This window comes from Pseudomassariella vexata, assembly GCF_002105095.1.
Source record: "Pseudomassariella vexata strain CBS 129021 chromosome Unknown BCR38scaffold_2, whole genome shotgun sequence".
In the NCBI taxonomy this organism is placed as follows: Eukaryota; Fungi; Ascomycota; class Sordariomycetes; order Amphisphaeriales; family Pseudomassariaceae; genus Pseudomassariella; species Pseudomassariella vexata.
Genome location: NW_024467957.1, coordinates 179421 through 194466, shown reverse-complemented (window position 1 = coordinate 194466; position 15046 = coordinate 179421). Strand labels below are relative to the sequence as shown.

Here is a 15046-nt window from a genome sequence, read left to right as displayed (position 1 = left end):
GCTGTGGTTTGCGCTTTTCGAGTTTATCAAATTCACCCATCGCTCTCAGAGGATCGCTGGATGCCCTAGCTTGTTTCTCCTAACTAGAAGAACAAAACGTTAATTCTGAGTGTTCGCTTACACTGCCGTATACTCAGGTCTGCCATGGATAAGTACATCTATGGTTACTGTCTATTGACATACGAGTCTGGGGCTGTCCGGTGCTAATTTTTAGTGGTCGAACATAGGATGGAGAAAGGCACCTAAAAGCCAATGAGACCTGTAGCCTACATCATGGATCGAATATGATAGGGCAAGGAAAATGTACAGGCCTCTCGAGGTAGGTAAAGTTGCGAGGAAACCGTGCTAAAGATCTGGTTATAGTTCCTCAAAGGTAGAGTAGCAAGATTATCATGAGACTTCAGAGGGAGAAATGGCTGCTCTTATATTATTGGCCTCGATCTGATGTACCAACCAAGTATAGCCAGCTATAAGCGTAGCATCGGCAGCAGAGAGGGCATCGTGACGGCTGAACACTCTGTACCTTCCAGCACCGTATCGGGCCGCATATATGGCCCCCAGTCCGATGCACTAGAATTTCTGGTAGATTTCTGGTAGTGGCGCATACCCGGAACCGACACGAAGGATACAAATAAAAGAAGTACATGTCGGGGGTTGTACGATGCAACGTGAGCTTTACTCCGGTGGTGAACATATGGCTGGCTGATTACCTTGCCCAAGACTTGTAAAGACGGAGCTTCACTACTGCCTCTCCCCTCGTGACTCATCTCTACTTCCCACATCATTCCGATATCATCAACTCTCACCTTACCTAGGGCCACTTGCGGATTCCAGCAGAACCCGGTCTAAGCCAGGATGCATTAAAGCGACAGAAACCCCCATTATGTCAATACATACGATCCGAGGAGCGCACGCCCAAACGACCAATCAAAGTGATTACTAGATGGCCTGAGCGTCCTCGCGCTTGCGAAGCTCTAGCTTGCCAGGGGTCTAAAGGCCCAATTTTTATTTTCGCGACTTGAGCCTCATGCCGTTGCTCCTGGATCGCGACGATACTCCTACACAGTGAGGCTACTGTCCTGCCCATACTCTCACACTTCGATCCGTCACCAACAGCCTTCTGAACACCAGCATCACCTCAAGGGTGACAAAAAGGCTGGAAATGAATGCTAAATATTAGCGTCTGTGCCTACCATCTTTCCCTTTTTGCCTTGCGGTGCGACAATCGATCCCTTCGCAATCTCCCCGTTACCCTCTCTCATCGCGCCACTCGACTTCAATATGGCGACAGCTCGCAATAGCCACCTCAATGGTGCCGCGGATGGCACTGAAAATCACATGCCCGTCAGCAAGCGATTCTCCGATATCCCCAGAGAAATCGATATTCCCGTACAAGGCGATCAAGAAGACGAAGCAGTCGAACTGAACCTCGAAGACCTAGTCGACGACCCCGCGGAGCTATGCACTCTCTTCGAGAACGAGCGCGTTGCGCGAACATACTGGATGACAGTCGCGATTGCCTATGCCAAGCAGAATTCGATTGACCATGCCATTGAGATGTTGATTCGCGGCGGCAACGCGATGCAGAACAACAACCCGAAAGAGAAGCTCAGCATGGTGACGTGTCTTTGCTGGATGTATTTATGGAAGAGTCGGGAGGCACCACGTGTTGCTCCGGAAGGAGTCCTGGTGTCTGAGGCCAAGACAAAAGAATTCTACTTGAACCAAGCTACCCAGTCTCTTAACGAGGCGCTGCGAATCAACCCAGCATTCCCTCCTCTATTCCTGGCCCGCGGCGTTATATACCTCCTGAAAGCCTCCCTCGTATCACCTTCCAAGGCGCCTGGGCCCACTGCTATCGACCCAGAGAAAGCCGACCTTCTGCGTAATGCGTTGAGGGCTTTTGAGGATGCAATCCGGGTTTCGCACAACAAAAACGTGCTGGCACTCATGGGCAAAGCTAGGACTCTCTTCTCGCTGACCAAGTATGCCGAGGCTTTGAGCCTGTATCAGGAAGTCTTGAGGAAGATGCCCGATATGGTAGATCCTGACCCTCGCATCGGCATAGGTTGCTGCTTCTGGCAACTGGGCTTCAAGGACGATGCCAAGTCCGCTTGGGAACGGTGCTTGGAGATCAACCCGGAGTCGAAGATTGCCAACATATTGCTGGGGCTTTACCATCTTGACTCTAGCGCCAAGGTCCCTACGAACAGCCCAGAGTTTATTCGGCTTTACAAGACCGCAATGACCGAGTTCACACAGAAGTCTTTCAAGATGGACAAGAACCAACCGCTGACCTGTGCCACATTTGCCGGATACTTTCTTTCCAGGAAGCAGCTTGCCAACGTGGAATCTTTGGCCCATAAAGCCCTTCAGTTTACCGACGTCAACAACATCGCCAGTGACAGTTGGTACCTCCTCGCGCGCAAGGAACACATCAGCGGCAACATAGATACGGCCACGACTTACTACCGGCGTGCCGATGAAGCCAGAGGCGGCCTAGAGAGAGGTTACTTGCCAGCCAAATTTGGCGTAGCCCAACTATCGGTGTTGAACAATGATCTTGGCGAAGCCAAGCTGCGTTTGGAGAAAATGATCCAGCAGTCCAAGAGCACCGAGGCTATGGCTCTGTTGGGCACACTGTATGCCGAAGAGGTATTTGCGAACCAGTATGCAGCGGTCAAGGAGGACAAATCGGCAGAGACGACCAAGGCAATCCAGTACCTTGAAACTGTCCGCGGAGCATGGAAGGACCCGAAGAGGAACCAGTTGCCTGACGCTTCCGTGTTGCTTAATCTCGCTCGCCTCTACGAGAACGACCACCCAGACAAGGCGCTTCATTGCTTGCAGCAGGTTGAGCAACTGGAGCTGGACCAGGTTCCTGCTTCTGAGCGTCCGACTGACGTCACAGATGAGACAGTGATACGCAAAGCCTTGCGAAAGTTTCTTCCACCTCAGTTGTTGAACAACATCGGTTGTTTCTATGCCCAGGCCGAGAAGCATGAAGCGGCGAGCGAAATGTTCGAAGCTGCCCTAAGCGCCTGCGTGAGGATTGGCGAGAAAGATGAGGATATGGATACCGACGCTTTGATCACCACAATCAGCTTCAATCTTGGCAGAAGCTACGAATCGCAAGGGCAAACGGAAAATGCCATCGAGGTCTACGAAAAGCTGGTGGCGCGTCATGATGACTACACTGATGCGCAGGCCCGACTTGCTTACATTAAGCTGCGGAGGAACCCAAACAAGGAAGGCCCAGATGCTGTGGCAAAGCTCTATCAAGCAACGCCATCTGATCTTGAAGTCCGTGCCTTGTACGGGTGGTACTTGGGCAGAGTTCATTCTAGAAAGCGACCTGCCAATGTCAACGAGGACCCTGAGCTGCGCCATTACAAACACACACTTCAGAACTACGACAAGCACGACCGATATGCTCTGGTTGGTATGGGCAACTTGTACATGATGGCTGGTCGAGAAATGCGCAGGGAAACCGACCAGGAAAAACAGAAACGGTCTGCTATGTACAGTCGTGCTGTAGAATTCTTCGATAAGGCGCTACAACTGGATCCGAAGAATGCCTACGCGGCACAAGGAATCGCGATAGCGCTCGTCGAGGACAAGAAAGACCTGAAGACCGCTTTGCCAATCTTCTTGAAGGTCCGTGAGACGATCAAAGACGCTTATGTTTATGTCAATCTGGGCCATATCTATGCTGAGCTGCGGCAGTACTCGAAGGCTATTGAGAGCTACGAGCAGGCTTTGTCGAAAGAAGGCAAGGCCAATGATACGGGCATTCTGGCTTGCCTCGGTCGCACTTGGCTCAACAAGGCCAAGTCGAATCGAGACCTAGATGGCTACAAAACCGCGCTGGACTTTGCAAAGAAGGTAATTTTACGAAGAGTCATCCTGCCGTGCTATCACTTGTGCTGACTGTATGTATGCATAGGCCTTAGAAGTTGCTCCGGATCAGGTTCATTTCAAGTTCAATATTGCATTTGTTCAAATTCAACAAGTACAACACATCATGAATGTACCCGATGCGCAGCGCACCTTATTGCAGCTTGAAGATGCCTCAGAAGGACTTGAGGCGGCCATTGAGGCTCTTGACCAGATTGCCGCTTCTCCTCAGCCGCCCTATCCCAAGTCAGATCTCGAGCAGCGTGCATCTATGGCTCGAAACACGCAACGAAAGCAACTTGCCAGACAAATAGAAAGCCAGAAAGAATATGAGGAGAGGAACAAGGAGAAGCTGGCGGCAGCCTTGGAACAGCGGCAAGCTGAGCTCAAGCGCCGCGAAGAGGAACGACAGAAGGCTTTGGCAGCGGAACGCGAGAGGCAGGAGAAGATCCGTAAGGAACGCGAGGCAATTGCGGCACGAGACCTGGAACTGGCGAAACAACGGACCGAGGAGGAAAAGACGCGCCAGGCAGCAGAATTCACCACAGATAGCGAGACGGGCGAGAAAATCAAGCGGAAGCGGAAGTCTAAGCCAAGCGGCGAGGGCAAGTCCAAGGGCCGTTCGCGGAAGAAGAAGACCGAGGGAGATGATTCGGAGTCTGAGGAGGAACGGCAGCCTAAAAAGAAGCGGCGTCTGGCGGCCAAGAAGGAGAACACGACGAAATACAAATCTGCCGAGGTCGTGGTCGACAGCGACTCAGACGACGACGCTCTTGAGCGTGCTGGCGGGGCTATCAGCAATGACTCGCATGTCTCGGACGCGCAGGACAAGTCGAAAGCAGGCAGCGACGATGGTAAAATGGATGTTGACAGTCACGCCAATGGTGCAGAAGACGACGATGAAGACGAGGAGACAGCGACCAGCCGTCGGCGCCGGCGCGGCAGAGTGTTGGACGATAGTGACGAGGATGAGAACTCAGGTGCTGTTGCTCCGGAAGCCAATGGTCGCTCGGATGGCGAGCCTGCTGCGGACACTAGTATGGCTGACGCAGGGGTTGATGAAGATGATGAGTGATTTGTGTAACAGTACGATGGCTCGAGAGGCGCCTTGCGGGCTGGGGGCTCGACTTTGGAGACTTTCCGACGAAGCGCCATTCACTATGCATTACAGTCCCATTCCCAGGCGTATTTAGCGTGGGTTGGATTTCGGAAAAACAACCAGCTAGTTTGGCTTAAAACCCAGCCAAATCATATGATAGTTACCATTAACGGTTCAATTTTCCCTACCTGACGTGATGTGAGTAGGAAAACTGCATGTGTCTCACATAGCTTCGGGGCAGGGCTGGATTACGACTAGAAAATTTGAAGTTTTGCTCTGAAATCCGGTGTTTGCGGTGGCTGGCGTTGCCGTGGAACCAACAGCATTGAAAGTATAAGTTCAACGCCTATAGTAGCAAACTTAAGTTCCCTTGCCTGACATACTCCTGTTGTTTTGTTTCTACCCATGGGTTGGTTGCTATTCCAAATCCCCGAGTTGTGTGGATTTCCCAACTTCATCTGCCAGTGTATGAAAATGATCCACGCACCTCGAGGTACTCTGCTGTGATGAAGGCTTTTGTGCTGCCACACTGCCCCTTTTCAACCAGCATGCATCGATGGATTAATCACTTCGGAGCAAGATTATCAGCCTGCCATAGTTGAGATAAAATTGGCCATATCCAACTACCAATTTTCAAAAGGAGTTCTGTGAGAGTCAGACCCTCAACCGCCGAGTCATCGTTTCCGTCTTTGTTTTTGCGCCATGAAAGGCAAATACTGGGAAGATGAAAAATGGACATGATTGCCAGAGTAAGCCCTGTGGACTGCTATATAGACATGCGACCTTTACATCATTGAAGAGCTGAATGGAGCCATGAACTCCATTATCATTTGAAGGCTTAGGGACACATGTCGTACAATTCACTGACGTCCACTGAATTGACTCCGATGTCCAAGATCTGTCGGTGGTTCAATCCCTGGCAGTAAACGGCGGCAACATGTATTAGGCCGACGGATGGAAGCCTACGTGAACAAGAAGTGAAAACAGTCCTGAAAATGGGCTGGTAAGGAGCCATAGTAAGTGTGTCTTCTGTAGAAACTGCCTAAAGCACGGTGAGACGAAGTGCATACGGGTTGCCCAATAAAGGAGCACCCACGAACCCATGAGGATGATGGCGGAACAAGAACGAGATCCTTGCTTCGCTGGACAAGTGGGAGTTGTTATTTGAACCAAGACATACCAGATATTGTTTGCTGTTCGGTTATATCCCGACCACCCTATCATCAGTTGTTCATGTATGACGAAGTATGTAGCAGATCCAAGCTCGTAGGGCCGGGACAATAGATGCCACTTGGGGTAGCTAAGCGGCTAGGTTCTAGGAGAGGGAGGTGATTTTCTGCAGGCTTGTACTTTATTGACGGCACCGCCTTTTGAGGGCGTCGTATATTGCTAAGGATTTGGACCAATGATTATTTGAGACGTTCGAACTAGTGGCGGGCTCCCAATGTTCGAATGATTCGCGGAAGCTTTGAACGGCGAGGATCGGAGCCTGGGGTCTAGTTGAGTCTGGTCTGAACAAGATCTTGGGTTGGGTCTCCCTTGAACCCAACTACCACAAAGCTGAATGTAAGGCATTTGATAGGTGGACCTTTACGACCACCTCCCACTTGCGCGGTTCATGCCTATCTTGTAGGGCTGAAGGTGCGGAACGACGACAGCGGCTTCCACTTCTTATTGCACCACTGAACGAGTTCCGCGACTGCAGAAGCTCATCCATCAATCCGCCCATGATCCAAGCCAATCAAATATGAATGCCAATTTCGGATCGTCCCATGGAGCCATATCCGGTTCTCGGTGTGAGGACAGTACAGATGCAACGCCAGGCTTCTTCATTCACATCGGCGGACAGCCAAGTAAGCGATAGACAGGTCACTAATGCGGTCATGGGACCAGGCTTTGATTCCTGACCGAAATTTATGGGCAGAGGTCATCGGCGACCACTTCGGCCGAATGAAGCGCGGCGGTTGGAAAATGAGAAAACAGCAACACTCGATGAGTTAGTCTGCAAAGCGTCCCACCAGGTTATATTCCATATGCAAACTCTGGCACCTGAGCCCTAAATCTGACGGACATTCTAGACTGCTTCAAGATTTGGCCCAACCATGTCTTCAGAGGGGTTTTACCATTCAGACCACATGAACATGACGGACGCCGCTAAGCGCTGTACGCTAACCGACCAACCACCTCGCCAATCCTCACTATGGTTTACTCGCTATGGCTTTGGGAACTCAGCATCGTTCGTTCTCATTTAGTAGTCTCTCCAAGGGGATCTGGCTCGCAGCTGGATAGTCGAGCAGTGGGGCAAGCGTCACAGTCCCTTTGCCAGTCCAGCCATCATAGAGTTCTCAGGTCAGAATTGTAGGGGTACCCGCTGCATACCTATCAATCAGCCTTGAAGATTCCAGTGCCGGAGTACCCTTCGTCAAACCCGCACCACCCCCCTCCCCCCCAAAAAAAACTTGGACACCGCTTACCTAAATTTCATACATAGCTGCCATTCTGATTTGTAACCCACCCAACACAAGTCAATGCATGCTAGCACCAAGGGCTGGGCCGATGGCCAAAGTACCTCGCATGATTCATTGCAGTCCTGCGAGGAGCCTTGGTCAGACCCGTTCTTGCCCAAACCTGGTTGATATCCTATCTATGCGTGGTCGTGATGGGCAGCTTAGTTCCATCTTTGGAAAGAGTGACGAGGAAGACGGATGTATCGTTGAATCGTATCATCAGTCCTGAAGCTTCCAACAAGCAAGCGTCACCCTTGGATTATGAACATGGATCACAACAACGAAATCGCCCGAGATGGGGTTGTCCACACGAAGCGAGGCTTCAACATCACCAGACAGAAGCATCGGGGATTAACCATTGTCAACTCGTCATCTGCACACAACAAGTCCCAAGTCTGGTCAACCTTCTCAAAGCCGCAGCCGCCATCTATGAAATTTGTGACACAGAAGAACCCAGCCGGCCAGAAACGGAGAAGAAGCAGAACCCAAGCGTACAATGAAAAGGGGCCTATAGGTGCACACACAGACAGCGATACGAGATTAGCCTCGAACAGATCACACAGACGGCGCGCAAAGACCGAGGTCTATCCCCCGAAAGCATCAGGCGAGGCTGAAAACGCCTCTGTTGTACCCACAGAAGAAATACATGCGACGTGCGAGCCTGACTTGCCTGACGAGGGTTCGTCCTTATTGGATCCCGGCAAGATGATCCCAAGCGGATCGGACCACCCCCTTGAGAACAGCATATATGCAAACATGCCCAGCAGGGTAGCCGCCGCACATCCTGGCGGCTCGTCCCAGGAAAGCATTCTATTCATGCTCGCATGTAGCAGTCTCTGTCCAACTTGGGACTTGCCCAAAATTCTTGCGACTGCTGCAAGTCCGACCTTGATCAAACCTATTGTTCTCTTGATGCAGCACCTTCATCGAATGGCCATGGAGGGAGACCGGATTACGGAGGCCTTCTCCGCTCGTTATGGCGAGCTTTGCTCACTGGTCGGACGACTGCTTAACTCTGGTGGTGAATCCAACACGACGCAGATGATCAAAATACAGTCTATATCTTTTTTGGCCTTATTGGCTGTGAGTTCCCTCGGTATCGATACAATCGCTCATGAAGTCTGACATGGCTCGGCCAGGGGTTTCTCGGTCGACACGACGACTGGCTTATTCATATGAGGGGTCTCAATCACCTGGTCAAAACCTGTGGTGGACAGGAGGCGCTATCGTACAGTCTGCTGACGCTGATCCGGCGGTAAGTTGCAGGAAAGAGGTGGCCGGCACTTGATGGTGTTAATACGAATAGCTGCTAGGGCAGATCTAACAGGGGCCTTCGAGCTGGCTATAGAGCCATTCTTCGAGTTCAAACGATGCCGCCCATCCGTACTATACGTACTTAGTATTGAAGAGCGCGACCAGACGAGCCATGCGGTTTATCAAACCTTATCCGGCTCCGGTATTAGCAAACCCATCATCGTCATCCTTTCGTATCTCGCCAACTTCATCAACGCCATCACGCTAGCTGTGAGCACGATGGGTACACTCAATCTCGACACCGAGGAAATGGTCGAGGACTGCTTCTTCATCGAATACTCGCTTATGTCTTTTCCAGGACCAATGCGGAGTCAGGAGCTGGCCACAGCTATGATTTACGCCGGCGACCCGTCTGTGTGTTCATCTGAGTGCGGCAGCGAGGACTCTACCTACGCCTCGGCTGCAGCCCCAGCCACCGACAAAACCTCGGTCGAATGCAAGACATCGCTAGAAATCGCACTGCGACTTACTGCACATCTGTATTTTAAACTGCTCAATCCGCCCTACCCTGATGGCATTGTTGGCTTCGTCAATGTCGTCAAATTGCTCACAAAGCACATGCGGACGATACTGAACAGAATGCGATCTCAAGCGCTCGATGCCGCAATAGACTCGAGTCTTGTGTTCGGATCGACCGTACCGAACTTTCCACGAGAAGCCTCCCGAGCGGCTTTGATTTGGATATGCCTGTCCGCTCATTATATGGCGGGCGTATACGAGGCCAACTGCTGCAGTCGGGGGGCCTCAACTCGTGACTGGTCAGGGGTGCATAGACAGTTGCTTGCTGAGGTGGTCGGGGACGTCGAGTTGCTCACTGTAGGCGATCTAGAGATGTGCTGTTTGTTTGATTTTGGGAGGTTGCTGGATCAATGCTGGGATGTGAGGGTGAAAATCGGGGAGATGCTCACCTAGAGCAGACTTGTTACAGTATATTATACGAACAAGTCGTAATCTTGAAACCCGGGCAACTCGGCCGGCGCAACCGTAGCGGATCCGCCGGAGGCTTGGAGAGAAGCTGAAGTTGCTTCCTATCGCCGCCGTCGGGATAGTGTACCTGGAGAGCCAGGGATGTCAGCCCCCTCCTCCAAACACTTTCCGCATCGGGAAGGCTGCCGAGTTATAGTTGCCCACAGACACTACAACGTCGTCTGATCAGGCCCGATTAGGCCATCACCGCCCGCAATGCGAGCTTTTAATTGGCGGTTAGCCTCTCCGGGGCAATTTAACTCATCTTACAAGTACCGACGGTTTGCGGAGGAATCACAACTTCGCAATGACAGTCAGTGATGGCTAACCGACAACTTCAACGCGTACCTTGCGGCCCTGACTGTCCAATTAAGTCGACCAATCCCTGCACGCGTCATTCATCTCCTTGTACCAGAGATCTGCGTGAGCCTCGTTCGGCTGTTTAAAAACTAAGCTTCAGTGCGTTTCCTTGGCTTTCCTTGGTCTCCTTCCTCTCAGGTCACACTGGGTTTAGTTGATCTCTGTGCCAAGATGAAGCATCTTCTTATCACCTCCAGCTTGATTGCTGTTATTGCCGTTCCAGGCAGTCTAGGCTGCGATAGTTGCTTTGGCCCCACGAATCATGTCGAACACGTTCGGCACGTCAAGCGCATGCAGCCTGGTGCGCCAAATGCTACCTATGGACCGACGAGGGCGCTCGAATGGGGACAGTTGAATTTCTTGCATACCGTTAGTGTTCAATGAGATGTTCATGGTAGACTGGAGCCAACTCTGACCAGCGAAACAGACAGATACCCATGGTTGGCTGGAAGGGCATCTGAAAGAGGAGAACTATGGAGCGGATTGGGGTGTAAGCTGAAAGACTGCGTGCCTTCTTGTCAGTTGGGAGTTTCATACTGAAACCTGCTTGTAGGACTTTGTATCTTTCTCAAACCAGCTTAAGCGGCACGCTGCTAAGCTAGGATCAGATCTTCTCGTGGTTGACACAGGTATTTCTCCCTCGTCTAAAAAACCAGGAAATGAGTAGCCGACGAGGATACAGGCGACCTTCACGATGGTGCTGGCTTGAGCGACGCAACGACTGTGGACGGCGAGATATCGCTGAAAATCTTCGACAAAATCAACTATGATTTGTTGACCATTGGTAAGACTGGATCTTTAGCGTAAAACCGGGCTGTACTTCGCTGGCTGCTAACCCAACCACGTAGGAAACCACGAGCTGTATCTGGCCGAAGTCGCAAATCAGACGGCCAAGGAGATCGCCGCGTACTGGGGCGATAAGTACCTCACTTCAAACGTGCAAATCCTCGACTCAGACACTAATGGGTGGGAGTACATTGGCAACACGCACAAGTACCTGACGACGGAGCAAGGCCTTCGCATCATGGCTTTCGGGGTGCTGTTCGACTTTACAGGTTTGGAACCACCCCTGTACTCCCTCCGTCTAAGTAGGACACTAACTGGATACGTAGGGAATGCCAACACAACGAAGGTCATCCCAGCAGCCACAATGATTACTGAGAACTGGTTTGTAGATGCTGTCAACTATGCTGAGCCCATAGACCTTTTCTTGATTCTTGGTCACAACCCGGCCCGACCGGATGCGGACGGAAGCACCTTTGGCCTCCTCCACGACACGATCCGCAAGGTCCATCCCAGAACCCCTATCCAATTTTTCGGTATGCCTGCCCTCTGGCAATCTTGTTCATGAGTAACCACTAACAACCGCACAGGAGGACACAGCCACATCCGCGACTTTGCCGTGCTCGACTCCAGTAGCACCTCCCTCGAATCAGGCCGCTACTGCGAGACTCTCGGCTGGCTCTCCATGTCCGGCTTCGACAAAGACAACAGCGGCCTCGGCAACACCACCCTCCCGCACGGCGTGCCCCATCCCACGCGCAAAGCAACATCCAACTCAACATCACCCTTCAAATACGCCCGGCGCTACCTGGACTGGAACCGCAAGACCTTCGAGTTTCACTCCCAACCCATCTCCTCCACCTTCGACTCCCCCAGCGGCCTATCCACCTCATCAGAAATCACCACCTACCGCGAGCAGCTCCACCTAGGCGAACTCTACGGCTGCGTCCCGCAAGACTACTGCATGACCTGCGCCCCCTTCACCAGCTCAAATAACATCTTCCCCATGCTCTCGCAAGCATTGGCCGAGACGGTGGTCAACGAGAACAGGACCGACACGCCGCGGTATATCATCTCCAACACGGGCGGGATCCGCTTCGATATGCACAAGGGCCCGTTCACGTACGATGACAATTTCATCGTCTCGCCGTTTCGGGACGCGTTTTTGTATGTCCCCGATGTGCCGTGCGGCTTGGCTAGTACGGTGCTGAATGGGCTAAATAATGCGGGGGCGAGCCAGAAACGAGGGTTGGGCGTTGTGCCGGTGGAGAGGGACATTTGTGTTGATCCATTGACGACAGGTTTCATGGGGTTGGAGGTAAGGGATGAGGATGGGCATGTTCATGCGCATTCGGAAGTCACGAGACGCCAAGTTGTGGATTTAACGCCGGGGTATACTACGACAGACGACTTTGGCACGGATGGGGATGATACGGCGCACAGCGAGATTCCATATTACGAGATCCCCGACTTTTTCCAGGGAGAAGGCGGGTTTGGTGAGGATGGATGTACGGATGTGGTTGACCTGGTGTTTGTCGATTTGTGAGTTTTACCCCTTTACCCCCGACCGTCCATCTTGAAGTGCTGAGACTGACGGAACGAATAGTATCGAAAGCGATGTCTTAGCCATCTTGGGATCCGGTTACAGTGACAGCGATGTAGATTACTACGTCAGCGCCAACTTCACGACGCAGGATTACCTAGCCGAATTTGTGAAGGCGTCGGATCTTTTCCAGGCGGGATTGCCTAACTGTACAATTGCATGAGAAGGGTGGAGGGGGATACAATTATAATGTTTAATGCTTAAATATTCCATCTATAACTTTCGCAAAGGTCGAATCTTCGACGTGATGCTCAACATACCTGTACATGATCTTCCCACTTTCCCGCTCCCACGAAACTGGACTTCTATAGCCTGAGCCTACGGTTCTGCATCGGCCATGTTGTGCTTATACCGTTGAATACACCTCTCCTTGCTCTCCTTATAATCCACATGCGGCTGCGGATACCCCAACTTGTCAAACTCCTCCCGACTCAATCGCGCAAATGGATCAAACACCGCCTTCCCCTTGACATCCCTCAACTCCGGCACCCACTTCCTGATATACTTCCCCTGGGGATCGCACTTCTCAGCCTGCACCACGGGGTTAAAAACCGTGTAGCTCGGCTCCCACCCCTGAGTATTGTTACACAAATCCCAATCCACCAAATGCTCCACAAAATACCTCTCCCCCCGGCGATAATCGATCAGCAAGTTCGTCCGGAGGTAACTACTCGTGTTCATGCGCAGCCGGTTATGCATGTACGCCTCTGTGTTCAACTGCCGCATCCCCGCGTCCACGAAGGGCACCCCCGTTTTCCCCTCGCACCATTTCTTCCACCCTTCTTCGTCGTCCTCCCATTCGACGAAGTCGAATTTGAGATTCTGGGGCAAGTTGAGGCTTTTGTGGGGGGTAACGCACATCATGTGGCGGTAAAACTCGCGGAAGACGACTTCGCGGACCCAGGAGGAGAGCCCGGCGGGGCAGGCGGCGGAGGAGAAGTCGGCACTGGAGGAGTTGGTGGTATGGGCGGCGCAGAGGGCTTCTCGGACCGAGATTGTGCCTGCTGCGAAGTAGGGGGAGAGGCGGCTCGAGTTGTCGGCCGCGGGCGTGGAGCGGTTCGTAGCGTAGGATTGGACTTTGTTGCCGAGGAAGTCTTGCAGACGCTTCATCCCAGCTGCGTGACCGGCGGGCCAGAGCTTGCGAATACGCTCTCTTTCATCCTCAGAAGCGAACTGCTTGTCCTTGGGAAGCTCGGGTATAGGTTGATCAAAAAAGTCCTTGTAATCCACCTTGATGTTTTCATCGTTTGCCGCTGGTGCTTCGACGGTGTCAAAGAGACTTGGATCCCCCGATACTTCCTTGAGCCACATTTTGTAGTAAGGAGTGAACACTTTATGCGGCGCCCCCGAGCCATTGACCAGTTTCCGCGGCTCAAGAATAGTCTGATCATGATGTAGCACTAACTGCACATCCTCCTTCCCCAGCTTCTCGAACAGATCCAGATCCCGTCTCAGCTCATCGACTTCATACTCAATATTCGCAAATACATGACTAACATCATGCTCCCTAACCAACTTCGCAATCTTGGCCGCTTTCTCCCCTCTGTCCTCTGCAGTAAGTTGCAAAAGCGGGATATTTAAAGCTCCCAACTGCGCCTGCAATAGCTTTAGACCTTCTAACATGAAATCGCTCCTCGCTGGACTCGTCCCATGCCACTCGAGATCCCGAGGCGAGAATAAGAAACACGTCAACAACGCGCCTTTCCCTTTTTTGGCTGTCTGCGACGCAGCGTGCAGGGCACGATTATCCTCTGCGCGCAAATCCTTGCTGCGAAACCAATGGAGGATATTGCGAGGTTTGACTTCTGACTCCGCCTTATTGGCTTTTTCTATGCGCTGAAGTAGTTCGTCGTACGGGTTGTCGGGACCGTTAATCTCCTTCGCTCGCTTGGTGGAGGGGTGCTTCAGGACGTCTTGAGATGGTGATCGCTCATGTTTTTGGCCTGCCATTTTGCTCGATTGTAATGAGAAGGCGCAGGTGGTGCAAGCGGGTTTGGTCAGGGTGGGACGGAAGAAGATGGCGAGGAATTGTGCTTTCGGAGGCATCTAGTGGTGGGATGATGTGAGGTTGTGCTTCACCTACCTTGCGCTTATTGGGAACTGCAAGTCTTATAATTCGGTTATTTCCCTATTTCTCATGCCTCAAATGCCTAGCTCAGAGTCAATGACGTAGCCGAAGTGATCTTCAGGTACGCCATAGCGTGCCTGCAAATAAGTAAATCCTATACACCCGGTCGATCTACATTTTGACAGACCTAGGTGCTATGAAGCAAGGGCTGCGAAGTGAATATGTTTGCATGCAGGAGCGTACGAGGCATAGAAGGACACTAAGCTGTCATATATTCTTTATAGGACTAAGTGACAATGTGCAAGAAAAATATATGAACCATCTCATTATTAGTAACCAAAGCTTTCTTTGGCAAAATTAGCCACTATTTAACGTACAACCTCACCTTTCCGGCCACCCACCTTTCTGGCCAACTAATCTGCCAACTACAACAACCTTCGGCACAACAG

General features: G+C 51.8%; 4 protein-coding genes across 4 annotated transcripts; 3 read left to right on the top strand and 1 right to left on the bottom strand.

Moving 5' to 3' along the window:
- Window positions 1–1281: 1281 nt before the first annotated feature.
- On the top strand, window positions 1282–4972 carry BCR38DRAFT_405232 (tetratricopeptide; the record flags this gene model as incomplete). The annotated part of the gene is made up of 2 exons (XM_040857940.1): window positions 1282–3885; window positions 3947–4972. 2 exons carry the CDS (start codon window positions 1282–1284, stop codon window positions 4970–4972), a joined length of 3630 nt encoding a protein of 1209 aa, XP_040719471.1.
- A 2503-nt stretch (window positions 4973–7475) lies between these two features.
- On the top strand, window positions 7476–10022 carry BCR38DRAFT_87068 (uncharacterized protein). The gene is made up of 3 exons (XM_040865711.1): window positions 7476–8586; window positions 8643–8758; window positions 8817–10022. Exons 1-3 carry the CDS (start codon window positions 7765–7767, stop codon window positions 9727–9729), a joined length of 1851 nt encoding a protein of 616 aa, XP_040719470.1. The 5' UTR covers window positions 7476–7764; the 3' UTR covers window positions 9730–10022.
- A 292-nt stretch (window positions 10023–10314) lies between these two features.
- On the top strand, window positions 10315–12692 carry BCR38DRAFT_333449 (Metallo-dependent phosphatase-like protein; the record flags this gene model as incomplete). The annotated part of the gene is made up of 8 exons (XM_040855227.1): window positions 10315–10512; window positions 10571–10633; window positions 10697–10772; window positions 10826–10927; window positions 10992–11198; window positions 11256–11462; window positions 11517–12468; window positions 12533–12692. The coding sequence occupies 8 exons, from the start codon at window positions 10315–10317 to the stop codon at window positions 12690–12692; spliced, it is 1965 nt and encodes a 654-aa protein (XP_040719469.1).
- Window positions 12693–12738: 46 nt separating this feature from the next.
- BCR38DRAFT_463095 (deoxyribodipyrimidine photo-lyase) lies at window positions 12739–14847 on the bottom strand (the record flags this gene model as incomplete). The annotated part of the gene is made up of 2 exons (XM_040862631.1): window positions 12739–14472; window positions 14841–14847. 2 exons carry the CDS (start codon window positions 14845–14847, stop codon window positions 12848–12850), a joined length of 1632 nt encoding a protein of 543 aa, XP_040719468.1. The 3' UTR covers window positions 12739–12847.
- Between the last annotated feature and the right edge of the window lie 199 nt (window positions 14848–15046).